This window comes from Haliotis asinina, chromosome 2, assembly GCF_037392515.1.
Source record: "Haliotis asinina isolate JCU_RB_2024 chromosome 2, JCU_Hal_asi_v2, whole genome shotgun sequence".
Classification (NCBI taxonomy): Eukaryota; Metazoa; Mollusca; class Gastropoda; order Lepetellida; family Haliotidae; genus Haliotis; species Haliotis asinina.
The window spans coordinates 23,772,776-23,791,282 of record NC_090281.1 but is presented as its reverse complement, the minus strand read 5'-3'; the positions used below and the strand labels follow the sequence as shown (position 1 = coordinate 23,791,282).

The following is an 18,507-nucleotide window of genomic DNA, read 5'->3' as shown; positions in this document are numbered from 1 at the left end:
AAAGACTGGTATTGATACTCCTGTGCACAAAGCGCCAAAATACCAGGAAGTGAAACTAAGTTATCGTAACATGATCGATCACTGATGATTCCCAAACTTTAATAAAGGGAAAAAAATAAGGGACAGATTCCAGTCTTAAAAAAAGACAAAAGGGCCTGCATACATTTGATGAAACTGCTGGCCCAATGCAATAACAACTGAGGCTGGACCTCCAGGCTGGCAGTTATTTCGAAAACTGCCTTGGATCCTCAGCCTCTTGTTAAGAATACATGGTGTCCTGCCAAAAGTTTGAAGCTGTTGAAAGAAAGTGATAATGTGGACTAAATGTATGTTTTACAGAAAGCTGACTACCCCGATGGTATCCCTGAGTGTGGCACAGACGCTTTGCGTTTTGCCCTTATTGCCTACACATCTCAAGGTGAGCCTTCGACTAGCCCAGTTATCTTATGGCTGCATCAATTGGGCATGCAGACACCCATGATCATGAATCCTAGAACTTCCCTGAGTATGTATCTAGGTCTGCATTACTTATGTGTGCTCATCTGTTGTCTCAGATAAGAAGCCATTGATGTGTTTCTGCTTTTCACCTTAGTGGTAAGCGTCTAAGAAACTTTTCTCTCAGCAAGCAGATCAACTGTATAATGTTGTACCAAATATTTAATGTATCTGTGGGGGAGGGGTGGATGAGGTGAAAAGGAACCAGTCTTCTTAAATGTACAGTTTGCTATGCAGTGTTGCATCCCTTTGGCTCGCCATAAGTCTGTAATGGCGGGTTCAAATCCGACTAGGTTGTTCAGCATTTTACCTTAGCATGTAGGGTTGACAAAAGTGGTAGACATCTCTGACCTGTATTTGTTTTGTCTCTCCCCACATATTGGTCTGATTGGATACAGGTTCCTCTGATTTTAATTAGATTGGGAAACGCCAGCTATGTACAATGTGTGGTGATCGGATACAGATTCTTCTGATCTTAATGGAATTGGGAAAAGTCAGCTATGTATTGTGTGTTGTGATCGGTTGCAGGTCGTGACATCAATCTGGACGTGCTCCGTGTCCAGGGCTACAGATTCTTCTGCAACAAACTGTGGAATGCCACCAAGTTCGCCCTGAATGGGTTGGGAGACAACTTTAAGCCCACACCACAGCATCAGGTAACCATTGCTCCAGGTCCCCCAAGAGGGCACAGGTTGTCCTCTTGTCTAACATGCTACAGGTTGCAGTATATAGTTGCTCTCATTACACTTGCCAGAATCCTACCATCATGTATTTGGAACCTATACTATTTGAGTTTCTTTGTCATTGTGCTGCCCATGCTTATGGTGCAAACTAAAATGAAAAATTGTTGCTTAGCCAAACATACTTACTCACTCGACTTGACTGATTATACTTTTGCTAAATCTTACATACATCAGACTCTTTGTGACATTTTGTTTTGACATCTGCCACAGATTCATTGCCATTAATCAGTAGTCTGTCTCACCTGTTTTCATTGATTCCTTGACTGGTGATGTTTTCCTTTCTCCTGTAGCTTAGTGGCAAGGAAAGGGAGATGGACAAGTGGATCCTGAGTCGACTCTCCCTGGCTGTGGAGTCCTGTACCAACGGTTTCCAGGCTTACGACTTCCCTGCAGCCACCACTGCCTGCTACAACTTCTGGTTGTACGAGTTGTGTGACTGGTACCTGGTGAGTTGTGTGACTGATGCCTGGTGAGTTGTGTAACTGGTACCTAGTGAGTTGTGTCACTGATTCCTGGTGAGTTTTGTGACTGGTACTTGGTGTGTTGGGTGGTGAGTTGTGTGGTGAGTTATGTGACTGGTTCCTGGTGAGTTCTGTGACTGTTACCTGTTGAGTTGTGTGGCTTGTGCATGGTGAGTTGTGTGACTGGTTCCTGGTGAGTTGTTTGGTGAGTTATGTGACTGGTTCCTGGTGAGTTTTGTGACTGGTACCTGGTGAGTTGTGTGATTGATGCCTGGTGAGTTGTGTGACTGGTACCTGGTGAGTTTTGTGACTGGTACCTTGTGTGTTGTATGGTGAGTTATGTGACTGGTACCTGGTGAGTTGTGTGCCTTGTACCTGGTTGGTTGTGTGCCTGGTACCTGATGAGTTTTGTGGCTGGTACCTGGCAAGTTTTGTGACTGGTACCTGGTGTGTTGCGTGATGAGTTGTGTGGTGAGTTGTGTGACTGGTACATGGTGAGTTGTGTGACTGTTGCTTGGTGAGTTGTGTGGTGATTTGAGTGACTGGTTCCTGGTGGTGAGTTTTGTGGCTGGTATGTGGTGAGTTGTGTGGCTGTTACCTAGTGAATTGTGTGACTGGTACCTGGTGAGTTTTGTGACTGGTACCTGGTGAGTTGTGTGACTGATGCCTGGTGAGTTGTGTGACTGGTACCTGGTGAGTTTTGTGACTGGTACCTGGTGAGATATGTGTAAGGAGCATAAAAACCTGTATATATATCTTCATGAAACTATGTCACAGATCAGAGAAGTGTTTAAGTTGTACTTTTAACTACCTGAATGTTTGTTTTCCAAGAAAACGAATTCAAGTTGCATGAGCAGTGCTTACTATATTCTTGGCTTGACTTTACCCTACGTAAAGTCTGAAGCCTGATGTAACTGGAATATTCTTCACAGTAGTGTTGAATCTCACCAACACACCCACTCACCTGTTTCAGGAGTACACGAAGCCTATCCTGTATGGTTCTGATGAGGATGCCAAGGCTGTGTGCCGCAATGTTCTGTACACGTGTCTGGACGTTGGACTGCGACTTCTTCATCCTTTCATGCCTTTCATAACAGAAGAGTTGTTCCAGCGGTTACCTAGGCGACAAGAGAACTGCCCACCAAGTATATGTGTCACCCCCTACCCATTACCAGCAGACGTGAGACGTTTTTTTAATGCTTGTTTGAAAGTAGAAAATGTTTGTGGACTAGACCCTGAGGGAACTGTGGGTTAGAATTGGTCCTGTGCAGCCTATTCTGTTAGTACTTAGTCTTGAGGTGCAACCAGATGGTAGTCATGTTCCATGAACTGTCATTTTGTCACATAATCATAATCATAATATATTCATCATTTATTGGTAACCTGAAGTATTGCTGTGTACAGTATTTAACAACAAACATCCAAAATGTACAAGTATGTCGTGTGTATGGGTGAAACTTGAAGATGGTTGGAACGGACTGAGTTATTGTTATTATTGATTTATTGTTTATGTTAAGTTTTAACATGAAAAATCTGGATTAAGAGTCCGGGTTATCTGGTAGCAATGTTGCTGACTTCATGATGTATGTCCTTGAAAACCATGTCCGAAGATTAATACATGAGATGTCAATTGTCAAATTGTCTCATCCAAATTATGTACAGACTAGAGTGTGTACAGTCCCAAAATACCTCTTAGCATGCTCAGGTTCTTCTGGCCAAAGTTTAAGACATGGTGAGGCATCACTGACCTTTATCTCTCTCATTCAGATGCAGCATCGAGACACTGACTTGGAATCCAATGTTGAGTTCGCACAGAGTATTGTGAAGAATATTCGTTCCATGCGGGCTGACTACAACCTCACCCCCAAGACAACAGCTGATAGTAAGCAATAGAATTTGTGGCTGCTAAGACCTTGATAACACTGAAGTCAGATACAGGGCCCCATTTCACAAGACCCCCAGGTTACAATTGGTCTTCAGTAACCCATGCTTGTCTTAATAAGCGACTAATGGGATCGGAAGGTCAGTCTGACAGGGTTGACCACACACGTCTTCGTATTCTAGATGCGTAGATACATGCTCATGCTGTTGATCACTGCATTGTCTTGCTCCGTTATTTGCAGGCTGCGGCCATTTAGCTGGAATATTGCGAATATTTCTGAGTGCAGCATTAAACAACCAGCCAACAAACAAAACAAAGAAATCATATGAATGTTCGTGACAACAGGCTACCATGAAGTGACCTAATGTTCCTGGTATCAAGCAGCCCTGCTCTGTGGCAACTCTTTATGTCACAGCATTGATAACTTAGGAGCACAACTTTCACTGACACCTTGCTGATGTTAACAGAATAGATCTTATACATATTAATCTAAAGTTGAAACTGGTTAACCATTTCAACATTTGGGTCCCTCATGAACCAAGGGTGCTGGATAGTCTAGATAGTGTTTGCTTGTCACATTGAGTTTACAGTTCGATATCCCACATAGGCACAGTTTGTGAGCCCATTTCTAGTGTTCCCTGTCATGATATTGCAACAGCCACATTAAACCATACTTGCTCCTCAAGGACTTGAGTGATTGTGATCCCAACACAAGCTCTTCTGTTTCCTCCAGTGTATGTGAAGTGTACGGATGAGGACACGTCCAGCAAGGTGAAGCTGTTCACAGACGTCATCCAGACCCTGACAAACTCCAGTGCCGTCCACGTCCTGGTTTCCGACTCTGTGCCTGATGGATGTGCCATGCTCACTGTGTCATCCAAGTGTGAAGCTCATCTCATGCTCAAGGTGAGAGAGACACAGAATGTTTGCGTGATTCATCATAATTATCAACATTAAATGTCTTACTGTTCCTCATGCACAGGCTTTAGCGCAGACTTGAAAACTTGAAAATTACTTTAATTCAAATTCTGCTCTGCAAAAGCCTTGAATTCAGATTATGAATAAAAAAGTAGCCTTGAATTCAGATGCTACACTGGAAAAGCCTCAAGTTCAGATTGTTCCCGATTGCACTGCACTGAAAAAGCTGTGAAATAAACTTCAGTCTCACTGCAATTTTATATGGCTAATGTTTCTTGATAATACAGCACCATTGACCTTTTAACTGCTGGACTGTCTGGCCTACTATATTTACAAGACACCATGCTATAGGATGTTTATAAATGAAAGCAGCATTGAAAGCATTCAGAAAGAACTGTGTGTGTTTACAATAAGATTTACTTGTGGCTGAGAGCACCGTTCAAAGCATTCAGTGAGTAACGTGTCTATTCACTGCAGGGTTTGATTGACGTGGCAAAGGAGACAAAGAAGCTGGAAGGGAAGAAGGAGACACTGGGCAAGTCTCTGAAGAAGCTGGAGGATGCTGCAGCCAAACCGGACTACAGCGACAAGGTGCCGCTGGAAGTCAGAAACCAGAATACAGACAAGGTGGGTACTACACCTCCAGAATGCTGTCAAGTATAAAACATAAACCTAGTGGATCTAATCTGTGATCATGACATCATCCGTATGTTCTGATGTCATCCTTGAATCATGATATCATCTGTGTATCATGCTATCCTTGAATCATGTCATCCTTGAATCATGTCATCATCTGTGCATTTTGATTTCCTTGAATTGTGTCAACTTTGAGAATGATGCCATCTGCGTATCTTATTATCCTTGAATCATGATGCTATCCTTTATCATGTTTCCTTCAAACATGACATCCTTGAATCATGTCATCAGTGTGTCATGTTATGCATGTGCTAAAAAAATCAGTAAAACCTAAAAATATGTGTCTCTTCTAAATGTCCTGTACATCTTTTGTTCCTTTTCTTTCAGATGTCACAATTGAAAGCAGAAATAGAAAAGTTGTCAAAAGCCTTGTCCACATTACTAACATTCCAGTGATTCGTGCTATCTGTGTAATTTATTCAACGCTGTTGGGATATGGTTTGGAGGACCTGTTTTCCTGAGAAGATTCATGTGATAAAAGACATGCTGCAATATTCTCACACATGATAAATTGATCTGGCAACAGCTGAAAGTGAACCAGTCAGATCTGAATGGTCTGCAAACTGACAAGATGTGTTCTCGACACGCTGACTTCTCCTGCTTAAATTAAAGCAGGTTTCTGAGTTCAACCTTCAGATGCTCAACAATTCCATGGGAACAACAGTCCTGTAGCACAAGGGTCTAGTTTATCTGACATACTTCAACTAAGTATTTCCCACCATGTTTGAAAAGTCAGTTGCAGCAGAACCATTGTATTTTGTGAGCTAACAATTTGTTCATGCCAGTTTATCAAAACCTAGGCATTTGTTTTTGAAATTCAGTTTTATGCTGAAAATATAGAGGAATTGTACATTGTAATTATACATAGAAACATAACTATTTCAGATTTGTTGAGTTATATTGATTAGATGTATATGCATATGAGATAAATGTATGAATAGACAGAATACTAGATTTAATGCTAATTTACAGTGACTTGGAAGTTCCCTTGGTCATTTATAATTTTAATCTTTTGAATCAGGGAATAAATTTGCATAAATTACTCATCAACAATGCTAACCAGTGAGTGTCCAGAAATACTTGTCTTGTCCCCAAAGCTTGTCTCATGAGTCTTTAGAGACAATTGCACAGCTCTTCTCACACTTGGTTGCTCTTTCAACAGCTGACAGATGTCAGATAGCAGAGAGAGATTGAAAGTCTCATACCCTAACACTTTAGATCTTGTTATCTAGGTTTCATTCGTCTACACTATGAGCACCATATATTCCAGTTTCTTCTATTTTTGTTATCCACAAGAAAATAATTTGTAGTTTCAAAGAACCACCTACAAATACATTATAAGTTGTTCTCAAGTCACAAGGGGGAAATGGGATGATGTACCCTAGATGTTTGTTTATGTTCCCTGAGCCCAAAGGGACCTTGGCCATTGTATTTATCTTACTAAACACCTCAGTATAACTTTTGGACTGTGTGAAGCATGAATTTTGGATCATAATGAGGAGTACCAGAGTTAGGCAACAGTCCAAACACTACTAATTTGAAGTTCCAAACAAATTCCCTCAATTCAGCATTTCCAGCGGATAACATGGAAAATGTTACTCGCTTGTAAGTGGGGTACATTGATTGGTTCAGCTAATCAGAAAGCAACATTTATGTGTGACATAAGATAATCCTGAATAGATGAGTGTAGTTCATTATCTGTTCCTATGTCTGTCTACTTTGTAAGGCAAGTCAGATTGAATCATGATGTTTTGACAATGAAATATTTTCAAAGTTTTAGAATCAGATTTCAACAAAATCTTCTCTGAAATAATCTGAAGGGATCTCAACTCCAGCTAGTCACTAACACTGTGACGTTTACTACTGAGGTGCTGAAATTTATTGCTATTTTGTTTCCTTTCAACTTTGTAATTGATATGAGTTACATGGATGTTAACTGTATTTTTTTTACATCTTTGGAATACCAGCATGACAGTGTTCTTTGGCGGAAGCCAGTTTCTGAGATCTGTTTTGGTGGAATGTTTCAAAACACCGCACCAGGACTATACTCACAAGTAACTGCCTCTCTCCACAATATTTATACAATGAGAGCAGCATGATTAACAAAGTCTGGACTAGACAAATTAGTGATTAATATCAAGAGCAATGTCACAAGCCAATCAGAACTGGTATTCACGTAAATAAGATTGTCTGACCACCCAGCTTGTCCTTTTTTCCAACACGTCACAGCTAAGGGAGATAACTGCATAAGTCTTTATGCATACCACTAGGGATAGCTATGACTTAGTTTAACTTTTCATTTCCATTCTGTGTGGAATCCACAGGATAAGGCAACCATAGTCCAGAGGAAATGTTTACGTCATAATATACCTTTTTCTTATCCAGAATGCCCACAGACTAGTTACATGCGTCTCTGATTTAAAGTAGATATGCTTCACTGCATCATCAGCCTCTTGGCATCCTTTTACTCAGCTGTAAGATTCAGCTCTATATTTTGCTGTTCAAAGGAAGGTCCAAACATAAAGGAATCATGTTTTCAATTATTGATAGTGTTTCTGCTTCATTTAGGTAAATACACTAAATATCAAATCTGTATGTGTTTGTGATCAGGTCATGATTTCAACATGAGTTTGCTTGAAGAAATAATAAATGAACAGGTAAATACATGTTTGTGTTTGTTATCGAGTTCATCATAAAGATGAAAGTGTCCACTTGTCAAGCTGAAGACCTGTGTTCTATTATTTCCCCACATGGGTACAATGTGTGAAGCCAATTTCTGGTATCCCAGCTGTGATATTCCTGGAATATTGCTAAAAGCAGTGTAAAGCTGAACTAACTGTACAGAGCTGACTGAATCTGACAAAACTGTGGTGTCACATCAACCATTGATCTCTGATATCAAGGTGTAAAGATGAAGGATAATCTAGGTCACTCATATCCACCCAGTTTTACAACATGACTATGAGAGTGAATTAACGCCTTTGTGAATGGACTGTAGGTGATGGCATAGTGCAGTTACAGCACAATACAGAGCAGACAGTGGTGCTATACTTGAAGGCTTCAGCATTCGTGAAATTCATGCCATGTTATTTCTCGTAACATTTGTATCTGGTATTCTGTAACAAAGGAGGTGCAAATGCTAGGAGAAAAGTTATGAGATCTTAAGCATATGCGTGTTTTGTGAAACGGGACCTGCGGGCGAGATTTTCGAAGTTCTCTTAGCACTAAGATAATAAGTGCCTTAGATTAACATTAACTTACGACTGTCTTAGCACTAAAAGAGCTTCGCAAATCTAGGCCCTGGTATGTCTCTGAACATGAAACCAATGACTCCAGTTACAAGAATAACTGCATAGCTGGGAACTCCAGCCACAGGACCTTGTGTCTTTGTGAGGATTGATTGAAAAAAATGCATAATATTTGAGATGACTCCCAATTCAAAGTGCTTTATAGTAAAGTGCATTATGACAACCAGAAGGCTTACTTGGACCACATCCCCATTTTTTGCATATATATCATCATTCATTTGTGTCAAGATTGTTTAGTTGAGAGTTAAAATTGGGTTTCAGTCGACTTACAGAAATAACAATAAAGGATTTGTAGGTGTCATGAGTGGTTTATCGATAGGCAGTAATCCACGATTATGTTTACATTAAGTTTTAAATAGACTGCATGTGATGGTAGCATAGCGATCAGAAAAGCAGGTGGGTGCAGTACACTGGAGTGTCCAACATTGTCATGATGTACTGTACTGTGAAGCATTTCAAGTCTGAGGTCATCTCAAAAAACATTTTTAAAATCTTTAATCCTCGCCAAGACAAGGGCCTGTGGTTCAAGTCCCACATCTATCCCAATCTTTGGTTCATTGCAACAGTTCTTGTGTTCCACAATCTGATAAATATCTGTCAAATTGGTGTGGATTGTATTGCACCAACATGCAGTGATTCTGTGCAGTCGTGGACAAATTGTTAAACCCAGAACAAAGTCATAGCCATGAATCATGAATCAATGTATTTATTTCCACTTTGAACTCTATGTATCAGTAACTTGGGGTAACTTCTTAGCCCATCCTGTCACAGGTTCAAAAGCTCAATTAACACACAGAGATTAAAACAAGGCCATTATTCTTTTATGTTTTATGAATCACAGAATTTATGTCTCCAAAGACTGAGGTGGCCTTACACCAGTATCCCTTTCAGTCTTTTAACTGTATGTGTTCCTGAGGTCAAACAGAATAGATTTCTTTAAAGTCGGATGACCAGACTTTCAGATATGTTAAAATATTTCAGATACAGGAATTTATCATCCTCATGTTTGCATTTCTATTGTAGATATCTACTGAAATGAGTAATCATTGATCATTTTTTTAATATGTCATACATATCATAACACAAAATTATTGTTTTCAAAATAATTTTCCTGTGATCCATAAAATAAAATATGCTTGCCTCAATCACAAATGTAAAGGCATCTTCTGTACAATTTCCACACTGTCTCCTCGCCTTTTCAAGACTTAACACAAAAAATATTAAATCTATGTTTACTACACTAAGCTGAAAACAATATCACAAAATCACAAAACCATATTATCTTAATAAACTCAGAAAAAAATGTAACAAGCGAATAATAGAAAAATCATGTCTAAAAATCACCATAAACCAATGAATCGGAATACTTCATTCAAGTGTCGACACCGTAACAAATACTAGAAAATCACAGCAATGTTAATAGACATGTAAAGAAGCTCTACATGACAGGTACCACACACAAAGGCATGCTCCAGGACATAAACATGGATGACGATGTTTCAAATGCCATTTTTGTTCATCTAAATGCCATTTGCCCCGTCCAAATCAAACTCTCCTAGTTTTTGAGCTTACTACTTATGTAATTTCCAACGATCTGTGTGAGATCTGTCACATACCTCTACCCATTCAAAGCAAGTCTATATAGTATATTGAGCAAGAGGAAGTCCAAGCATCTCCTGCTTGTCGTTATCATGCAGCTTATCATAAATATTGTACACTTGCCTCAGGTTAGTAAGAAAATATCATTACTAAACAAATATATGACTATTATCATGCATTATCATGAATATATGATTCTTAAGATCCCATAACAAATATTTATAAGCCTTTAGTAATTGTGTTTGGCAGTTAATTAGTGCTGGCCAAATGTTTAATGATTGTGGCTGCTGCAAGAGTAATTCAGAGTTATCTACCCTTGTGTAAGCATGAACAGGACAGGTTTGATAGTTGGAGAAGTTTTAGGATGGGATGTACAAGAAGGTGAGTCAAAGACTTTTTTCACCTTCTACATGTATATGCTTGTCAAATTCAGCGACTATTGTTCTGTTAAGGATAAATTCCTGCCTACATCCTAAATTAGAGAAGGACAAGTGTTTCAGGGCAATTGTCACACACAGGCCCCCCTAAGTAATTGAAGGAATTACAGCAAATTTGAAGGAATTGCATCTCAAATGTAAACAAACGCAGCCCACTCGCGAAACAATTGCAGCGATATCGGTAATTTAGCGGTAATAACAGAAATACATCGGCACTATCGGAAGCAATGTCGGTAATACTGGAAACACGATCGGCCATCTTCGGAGATTTTTCGGTCGCGAGCGGAAACTCACGCAGCAAAACATGGCGTCGTTGGAAGAAACACCCGTCTCGGTGAGATTTGTTTTTAGTTCCTACTATTACATTTTCATACTTATCCATCTTTGACCACCCGTGTTGAATGCGTTTAGGTATGAGGTGTTGTCGGGGCAATAACTTATGTTTGTAGGAAAAGATTGTCACTGCAGAAGAGTGTCACAAGTCATGCCCCTGGAGATCTGAACATCGGGGGGGCAATTCCTTCAAATTTGCTGTAATTCCTTCAATTACTTAGGGGGGCCTACACAGTGACCAAATTAATTCAAACAAATGAATAAATCTTCTCTGCTATATTGTATTAGTCCAACCTAATGTTCGTGCTTCATACACATAACATCTGTCCACAAGTATCATACAAAGAAGCTATTTTATTGTGAATGGAATAACAAAATGTTCACTGTGATTCTCATTTAAAAAACGTTTTGTCAGTGTATTAATCATATATTAATCTAAAATCATATAGAAAATCAAATATAGAACCTATTGTTAAAAACAGATGAAAATTGTCTGATGAGACAAGTCATGCTTCTTTCTCAAAATATTTTTGTTATTATAATCCGTTTTGTAACATTCAAAGTACTCTGTCTTAAACTGCAGGACATAAACATGGTGCTAAACGTAACACTTTTATTGCAGTTTATCTCTGTATTTCCTACCGTGAAACCCCCTTCATCTTATAGGTCTTAATGTATTTAGTTCCCTGCCATGATATTGTTGGAGTATGACTAAAAGTGGCATAAAACTAAACTCAATCACTCTTAACAGATTTACCAGATTAAAAAATGTCTGGATAAATAATTGGTGACATTTAATGTCTTTGCCCTGAAAGGAAGGTTTTCTGGAATAAAAAGGTCTGCAGTAAAGAGGTTCTGTAAGTCACCAGTCCTAAACAATGATTACACTCTGGTCCAGTCTAGTGGGCCAGTGTATTTGAGGAAAACCACCTTCAGCTACTTTATATCTACACAGGAAACCTCTGGTTACAGATGTGACCAACTGGTAATGTATTCTCAACATAAAAATATTAAACCTAAAACCTAAAGTGCGCTCTACACCACAATGCATGGCCACAAGTGAATGAGTGAGTTTACTTTTTAACCACACTCAGCAATATCCCAGCTACATGACAGCAATTTATAAATAATTGGGTCTAGACCAGACAATCAAGAGATCAACAGGATGAACACAATCTACGTATTTGGGATACCATGACATGTGTCAACCAAGACAACAAGCCTGACCACCCGATCCCGTTTGTCGCCTCTTTCAAACAAGCAGGGTTGTTGAAGAACAATTCTAACACGGATCTTCACAGGTCCAAGGCCGCAAGTGTCGAAACTCTAGGAACAAAGACAGTTTCTTGACTTCTCTGTGGTAGAAGTGAGATATTATGGGAAACACATGTCAGTATTATGTACTTCCTCTACAACAACATCAATACTGGACAGCCACGGACTATCATATTTAAAGCATTGATTACATTATGGATTTACATGATTAAACACAACACAAGGTACTGAATTATTGCCATAAGGGAAGAGTATGTATCTAAAATAGCTACACTTTTGCTAAAATATCATTAACACACAATATCCTTTTGTATATATATATACATACATCATTACAATATATATATAATTCAACAAATTGTAACAGAATACATATTTTGATAGAATATAGACTTGTATGTGCTTGTCATAACCTATGACTTATTAACATGAACACTTCAAAATCAGACTTGTCTTCAAAAAGAACTAGGCAATGTGCTCTATAAGGCCAAGAGTGTTCTCAGTGTCTCTCTACACAGTCAAGAGAATGCTCAATGCCGCTCCATAAGGCATAGGTCCTACATAATGCCAAGATTGCTCTCTGTGCTGCTCCATAAGGCCCAGAGTGCTCCATAAGGGTGAGAGACGTCTCTGTGCTGCTCCATAAGGCCAAGAGTGTTCTCAATGCCACTCCACAAGGCCTCACATGCTCTCAGTGCCACTTCACAAGACCTACAGCGCTCTCAATGATGCTCCATAAGGCTGAGAGCTCTATTCAGTGCTGCTCCATAAGTCCCAGAATGTTCTTTAGGTGCCCCTCAATAAGGCCAAGAGCACTGTGAATGCCCTTCCATAAGGCTGACAGTGCTCTCAATCCCTTCTGTAAGGCCCAAGCTCCCTCAGTGCGTCTACATAAAGATCAAATCAGTGCAAGACCAGTACCCTTCCCCCACCTCCATCCCCCCTTCACAATAATGTCTAAGCATATAATGATGATAATAATAATAATAATAATAATAATAATAATAATAATAATAATAATAATAATAATAATATTACCGGTACTGTTATAGCACCTCATCCACATTACAGAAGCACATCCTCTGAGCCCATACAAGTCACAGTTCGTTATTACCCCAGATAACCCAAGCTTAGGTGCTAGAAGGTTACAGTCACATGACATCCCACCGGGTACCCATTTTCTGCTGAGTGAACAGTGGCAATTTTGAACAAACTCACTTGCTCAAAATGAGACCACATGTATCCCATGTGTGTGACTTTAGCTGGGGTAAACATACACACAGATGAGACAATGGATACAATAATGCAATAATGCAATGGGTACAATAATACAAAGGATACAATAATACAATGGATATAATAAAATGCCAGCAAAGCGACACACTAATATATAAACATGATGTCAAGGTAAGGGTATTGTACGAAATGCAATATTGGTCCAAGCACCATAATGAAAATCTGGAGACAACTTCAACAATCATCAAAAAAATGGTCTTGAGTAAAAACTGGTTTGAAACTACTGGTGGATAACAAATTAATAAATGAATAACCGCTGTTGGTTTTCTTCAACCAGCGTGAGATCACTGTCCACATTAGCAGATTAAATATGACTTCATGCTTGTAATTATCAGAGTAGTGAAGGCAACAGTGAACCTCTGTGATTAAACATTGTGCTCAGATTGTGGGGTAGCCTAGTGGTTAATGTGTTAGCTCATCAAAGGTTCAATTCCCTACATGGGTACAATGTGTGAAACCCATTTCTGCTGTCCCCTACCATGACCAATTAATGGAGAACAGTTCAGTTTTGTTCTAATATAATTGAAAATGGCTGCAAAAGTCCAATTAAGTGGGTTTTTTTCAAGTATTTAAGTCAATGTCTCCGAGCAAATTTGAATCTTATTTCTATTATCTGAAAAAATGTATATAGTTGAGACTGTGTCAAGTGAGACATGTTTTAAGTGAGTGAGTTTAGTTTTACGCCGCACTCAGCAAATATTCCAGCTATATGGCAGCGGTCTGTAAATAATTCAGTCTGGACCAGACAATCCAGTGACCAACAACATGAGCATCGATCTGCGCAACTGGGAACCAATGACATGTGTCAACCAAGTTAGCGAGCCTGACCACCCAATCCCTTTAGTGGACTCTTATGACAGGCATAGTCACCTTTTATGGCAAGCATGGGTTGCTGAAGGTCTATTTGACCGCGGGACCTTCACGGGTGGCATGTTTCAAGATGGACGTGACTGTGAAAAGACTTTCTTAAAGCTTGACATATGTTTATATGCTACATATCTGGACAAAACCATTTAGGGACAATATATAAGGTTTTGGATAGTGAAGTATCAAGTACTTTAAGCCACATTCCAGCAATATCACAGCAGGGAACATGAGAAATGGGCTGAACATGTTGTAGCCATCTGGAGAATCAAACCCTGATCTTTGGTGTGATGAGCAAGCACTTCAACCACTTGGCTACCGTGCCATCCTAGGTCTTGGATAACAAGGTGTTCACTTACAGGTTTACTTGATTAACAGACTAGACTTTCATTACTAATGAGGTCTTCACTGAAAAGGTCTCTACATCACCTGTTCTGGACAGGGTCTCACTTTACACCAGCGGGATACAATGTAACATCTGACTTCGTTAACCACTGACCCTTAAGTGACTATTTCTTATTATGCATGCCACAAATGTGAACTTTGTTCACAGTAATTCTGTCCCGTCTTTTACTGGCAAAGGGTAAGACATGTGTTTGACTACATGGTTAAACCATGAGATTCTGAGGGATCTGAACTAAACAACGTGGCCTTGGCAGGTAAGGGAAACAACTCTATAGGGACTAGTTGACTACCTGACCCCCAACTGTTCTAGGTATGGTGATTGATGGATTTAACAATAGGGTAGATCATGATGATAGCTGTGTGATGACGGCAACCATGGTGACAGTGACAGATTCACAGCTACGTGATGACATTATGGACAACCAATGGTGACAGTGACAGCGTCACAGCTGCGTGATGACATGGACAACCAATGGTGACAGTGACGGCCTCATAACTGTGTGATGACATCATGGATAACCATGGTGAAAGTGACAGCTTCACAGCTGCGTGATGACACTGTGGACAACCACGGTAACAGTAACAGTGTCACAGATTCTTGATGACATGGACTACCAATAGTGACAGTGACAGCCTCATAGAAGTGTGATGACATGGACAACCAATGGTGACAGTGACGGCCTCATAACTGTGTGATGACGACATCATGGATAACCATGGTAACAGCGACAGCATCACAGATGCGTGATGACATGGACATCTAATGGTGAGAGTGAAAGCCTCATAGCTGTGTGATGACGACATCATGGACAACATTGGTGACAATGACAGGTTCACAGCTGGGTGATGGCAACATCATGGACAACTATGGTGACAATGACAGCTTTACAGCAGGGCGATGGCAACATCATAGACAACTATGGTGACAATGACAGGTTCACAGCTGAGTGATGGCAACATCCTGGACAACTATGGTGACAATGACAGGTTCACAGCTGGGTGATGGCAACATCATGGACAACTATGGTGACAATGACAGCTTTACAGCTGGGTGATGGTGACTTTGTGGACAACCAAGGTGACAACCCACATTTGACACGGTATATTGCTCTTTCTCAACACAAAATAAACTGCTTGACAATCATGTGAATCCTTAGAAGTCCTATACACCACATGATATCAGAAGCTACTTTCTCAGTAACGGCCTGTCCTGCTGTGAGACTGACAAGTCAGTGAGCCCTGGACAGCCAGGGCCTTCTCTCAGTGCCACAAGTCGGCCATGATAAAACACAGAAACACAACTATTAGTCTGACTATTCCTTACAACATGTCTCATGTGTGACATCACTTTCAGGGTGCCACCTCTCTAGGCAAATGATATACTACTTGATTTCTCTTGGTATCCAATTTAAGCATTCTCGTTTCACAGTAATATGAACAGCTGGCACAAGCGGAATTCTTATGCTTCTTTTGCAAGGAAAATAACATTCAACAATAAATTTCAACACAGTGAAATATCTGCATCCAGCTACCAGGTAAACATTTCACAGACCCTCGGGTATCTCGAATATCGCTAAACAGGGATTGGCATCAGACATATCAAAAGGGCATGTCACCCCATCCTGATTCTCATGTAACCATCACTGCTGTAAGCCTTATGGTCTAAAATAAGTTGTCAAATATATCCATGAACAATTTTATGTTAGTATTCGCTGACAAGCCTTCAGTGTATGCAGTCACTTCGTATGGTGCAATAACCGCACATTTAGCAATGTTGTTAATCCTAATTAAACAAACTAAAATAACATATAGATTGTCTCACCTATTAAATAGGATCAGTAGGTTTAGTACTTGAGAGGCATGTTTTATATCCTGCAAATAAAATGCACGATCACAACAATGTTTACAAATGAGTTCTAACAGTTCCTTGAGTGTCCACAGCTGATGGATGCTGACTTTTTCTGTGTTGTCTACATAAACGTTGTGTCATCATAGTTAGTCTTGTGTTTGGAACGGGACTCAAACAGCTCCCTGATGAGGGTGGACTTCTCCTGTTCAAGTTGAGTTATCTTGTCACTCTTCTGACTCACCTCCTGAAATGAGATGGGAAGCGAGAGTCAGTGAATTCAGTTTGTTTATTGTTTAACATCACACGCTGCAGTATTCAAGCTATGTGGCAGCGCTTTGTAAATAATCAAGTCTGGACAAACCAGTGATCAACAGTATGAGCATCAATCTACACGATGAGAAAAGAAGACATGTCAACCAAGTCGGCAAGCGTGGCCACCCCGTTCCCAATAGCCCCCTATTACAGCAAGCATGGGTTACTGAAAATCATTTCTAACCTGGGTTAGTCAAGGTTCTGTGACATTAGAGTCTGTGAGAAGTAGTGCTGGATGAGCAGGGGTATCTGTCACCAGCCTAAGGTAATACTACACATGCTGTGGTGTGAACTCTCAGTCAGTCTAACCATCAATCTACACTTCACACCAAACATCCTTATCGTATACTATTCATGCTGTGCACAGGACCACTTGCAAAGGTAGAGGTTAAAGCCCTGGATATTGAAGACCTATGCAAGACAGACTAAAAATTGATAAAATGAAAATGAAAAACATGAATCAGCCCAAATCATTAAGTGTGGGGAATGGAGATAAACAAGCACACAGTTAATTTTCACCTTGGTGAGTTGTCGGTTCTGGTCTTTGAGCATCTTGAGAGCGTTGTTGTTCATGTGTAGGCTGGTTGATGGACCCATGGCAAGGTTCATGTGAAGCGGAAAGCCCTGGAACACAGACACCACACATCACAAAAACATCCACCAGTACCTTCATGCCACTTAAAACCATACAGCCATTGATTCGTTTCACTGGTTCAAAACAAATGTGCAAGATAGAGGTCAGCTGACTTTCAGCGTGGTGATTAGGTGCCTATGTCTGAGAGTGTGGGTTTGAATCCTGAATGGGACTGAATATTTAATAGTCTCAGAAAGTGTAATTCAATAAACTCATGAGTTGCAATGGACTAACTTTGGTGTCAAATATATCACCTTCAGAATATGTACAAGATAGAAATTGACCAATACTGGTATCAAACATATGACCTTTACAAAATTTACAAGACAGAAAGAGACCAACGTTGGTGTCAAACATATGACTTTTACAATATTTACAAGACAGAAAGTCACCAACATTTGTGTCAAACCTAATATGATATTTACAATATGAGACAGAAGCGAATGAACCAGTGTTGTTGTCAAGATAGGGGACTTTAATGTTACCTTCTCAGAGCTGTCTGTGAGGGTTCGCAGCTGTTGGTTCACCTCCACAATCCTGGCTTTCTGGAAGTTCATCCGCTCCTGGTGGGCCTCCAGCGAGTGTTCCTGTACATGTCATCATCAGTAAGTGAGTAAGTGACTGTGCTGCATCAGCTCAGTGAGTTAAGTTTACCACCGCTTCTAGCAATATTCCAGCAATATCACAGCCAGGGACACCATAAATGGGCCTCACACATTGTACCCATGTGAGGAATCGAACCCAGGTGTTCGGTATACCAAGTGAACTCTGTACCCACAAGGCTACCCTACTGTCCCTTGCATCAACTGATAAACTCAGTTAAATGCTGAACATGTTTTGATCTGCTAATTGTATACACAACAACAAATTGTCTAGAGAGAACATATTGGGTTGGTTCTGATTTAAGGCTCACTAAGCATGAAAGGATCAACATCAAACGTCAAACTTTCCTTTCAAACTGTCACACAATTCATGAGGCATGTAAACAACTAACACTATC

The 18,507-nt window shown here is 40.0% G+C and overlaps 2 protein-coding genes across 3 annotated transcripts in view; one reads left to right on the top strand and one right to left on the bottom strand.

The window, feature by feature from the left end:
- The window catches only part of LOC137273424 (valine--tRNA ligase-like), a 33,050-nt gene extending 25,191 nt beyond the window's left edge, over positions 1-7,859 (top strand). Inside the window, exons 21-28 of the mRNA XM_067806110.1 lie at positions 340-418; positions 1,024-1,151; positions 1,529-1,684; positions 2,673-2,879; positions 3,467-3,581; positions 4,315-4,487; positions 4,977-5,126; positions 5,523-7,859. Coding sequence (XP_067662211.1) covers positions 340-418; positions 1,024-1,151; positions 1,529-1,684; positions 2,673-2,879; positions 3,467-3,581; positions 4,315-4,487; positions 4,977-5,126; positions 5,523-5,591 — 1,077 coding nt within the window. The 3' untranslated portion in view covers positions 5,592-7,859. The remainder of the gene's footprint in view (positions 1-339; positions 419-1,023; positions 1,152-1,528; positions 1,685-2,672; positions 2,880-3,466; positions 3,582-4,314; positions 4,488-4,976; positions 5,127-5,522) is intronic.
- An 8,321-nt stretch (positions 7,860-16,180) lies between these two features.
- LOC137273422 (suppressor APC domain-containing protein 2-like) overlaps positions 16,181-18,507 on the bottom strand; it is a 34,032-nt gene continuing 31,705 nt past the window's right edge. For both annotated transcript variants that reach the window (XM_067806107.1, XM_067806108.1), the window contains 3 exons: positions 17,993-18,094; positions 17,393-17,497; positions 16,181-16,805 (listed from right to left, as the gene is read on the bottom strand). In XM_067806107.1, the coding sequence (XP_067662208.1) occupies positions 16,683-16,805; positions 17,393-17,497; positions 17,993-18,094 (330 nt within the window). In that variant the 3' untranslated portion in view covers positions 16,181-16,682. The remainder of the gene's footprint in view (positions 16,806-17,392; positions 17,498-17,992; positions 18,095-18,507) is intronic.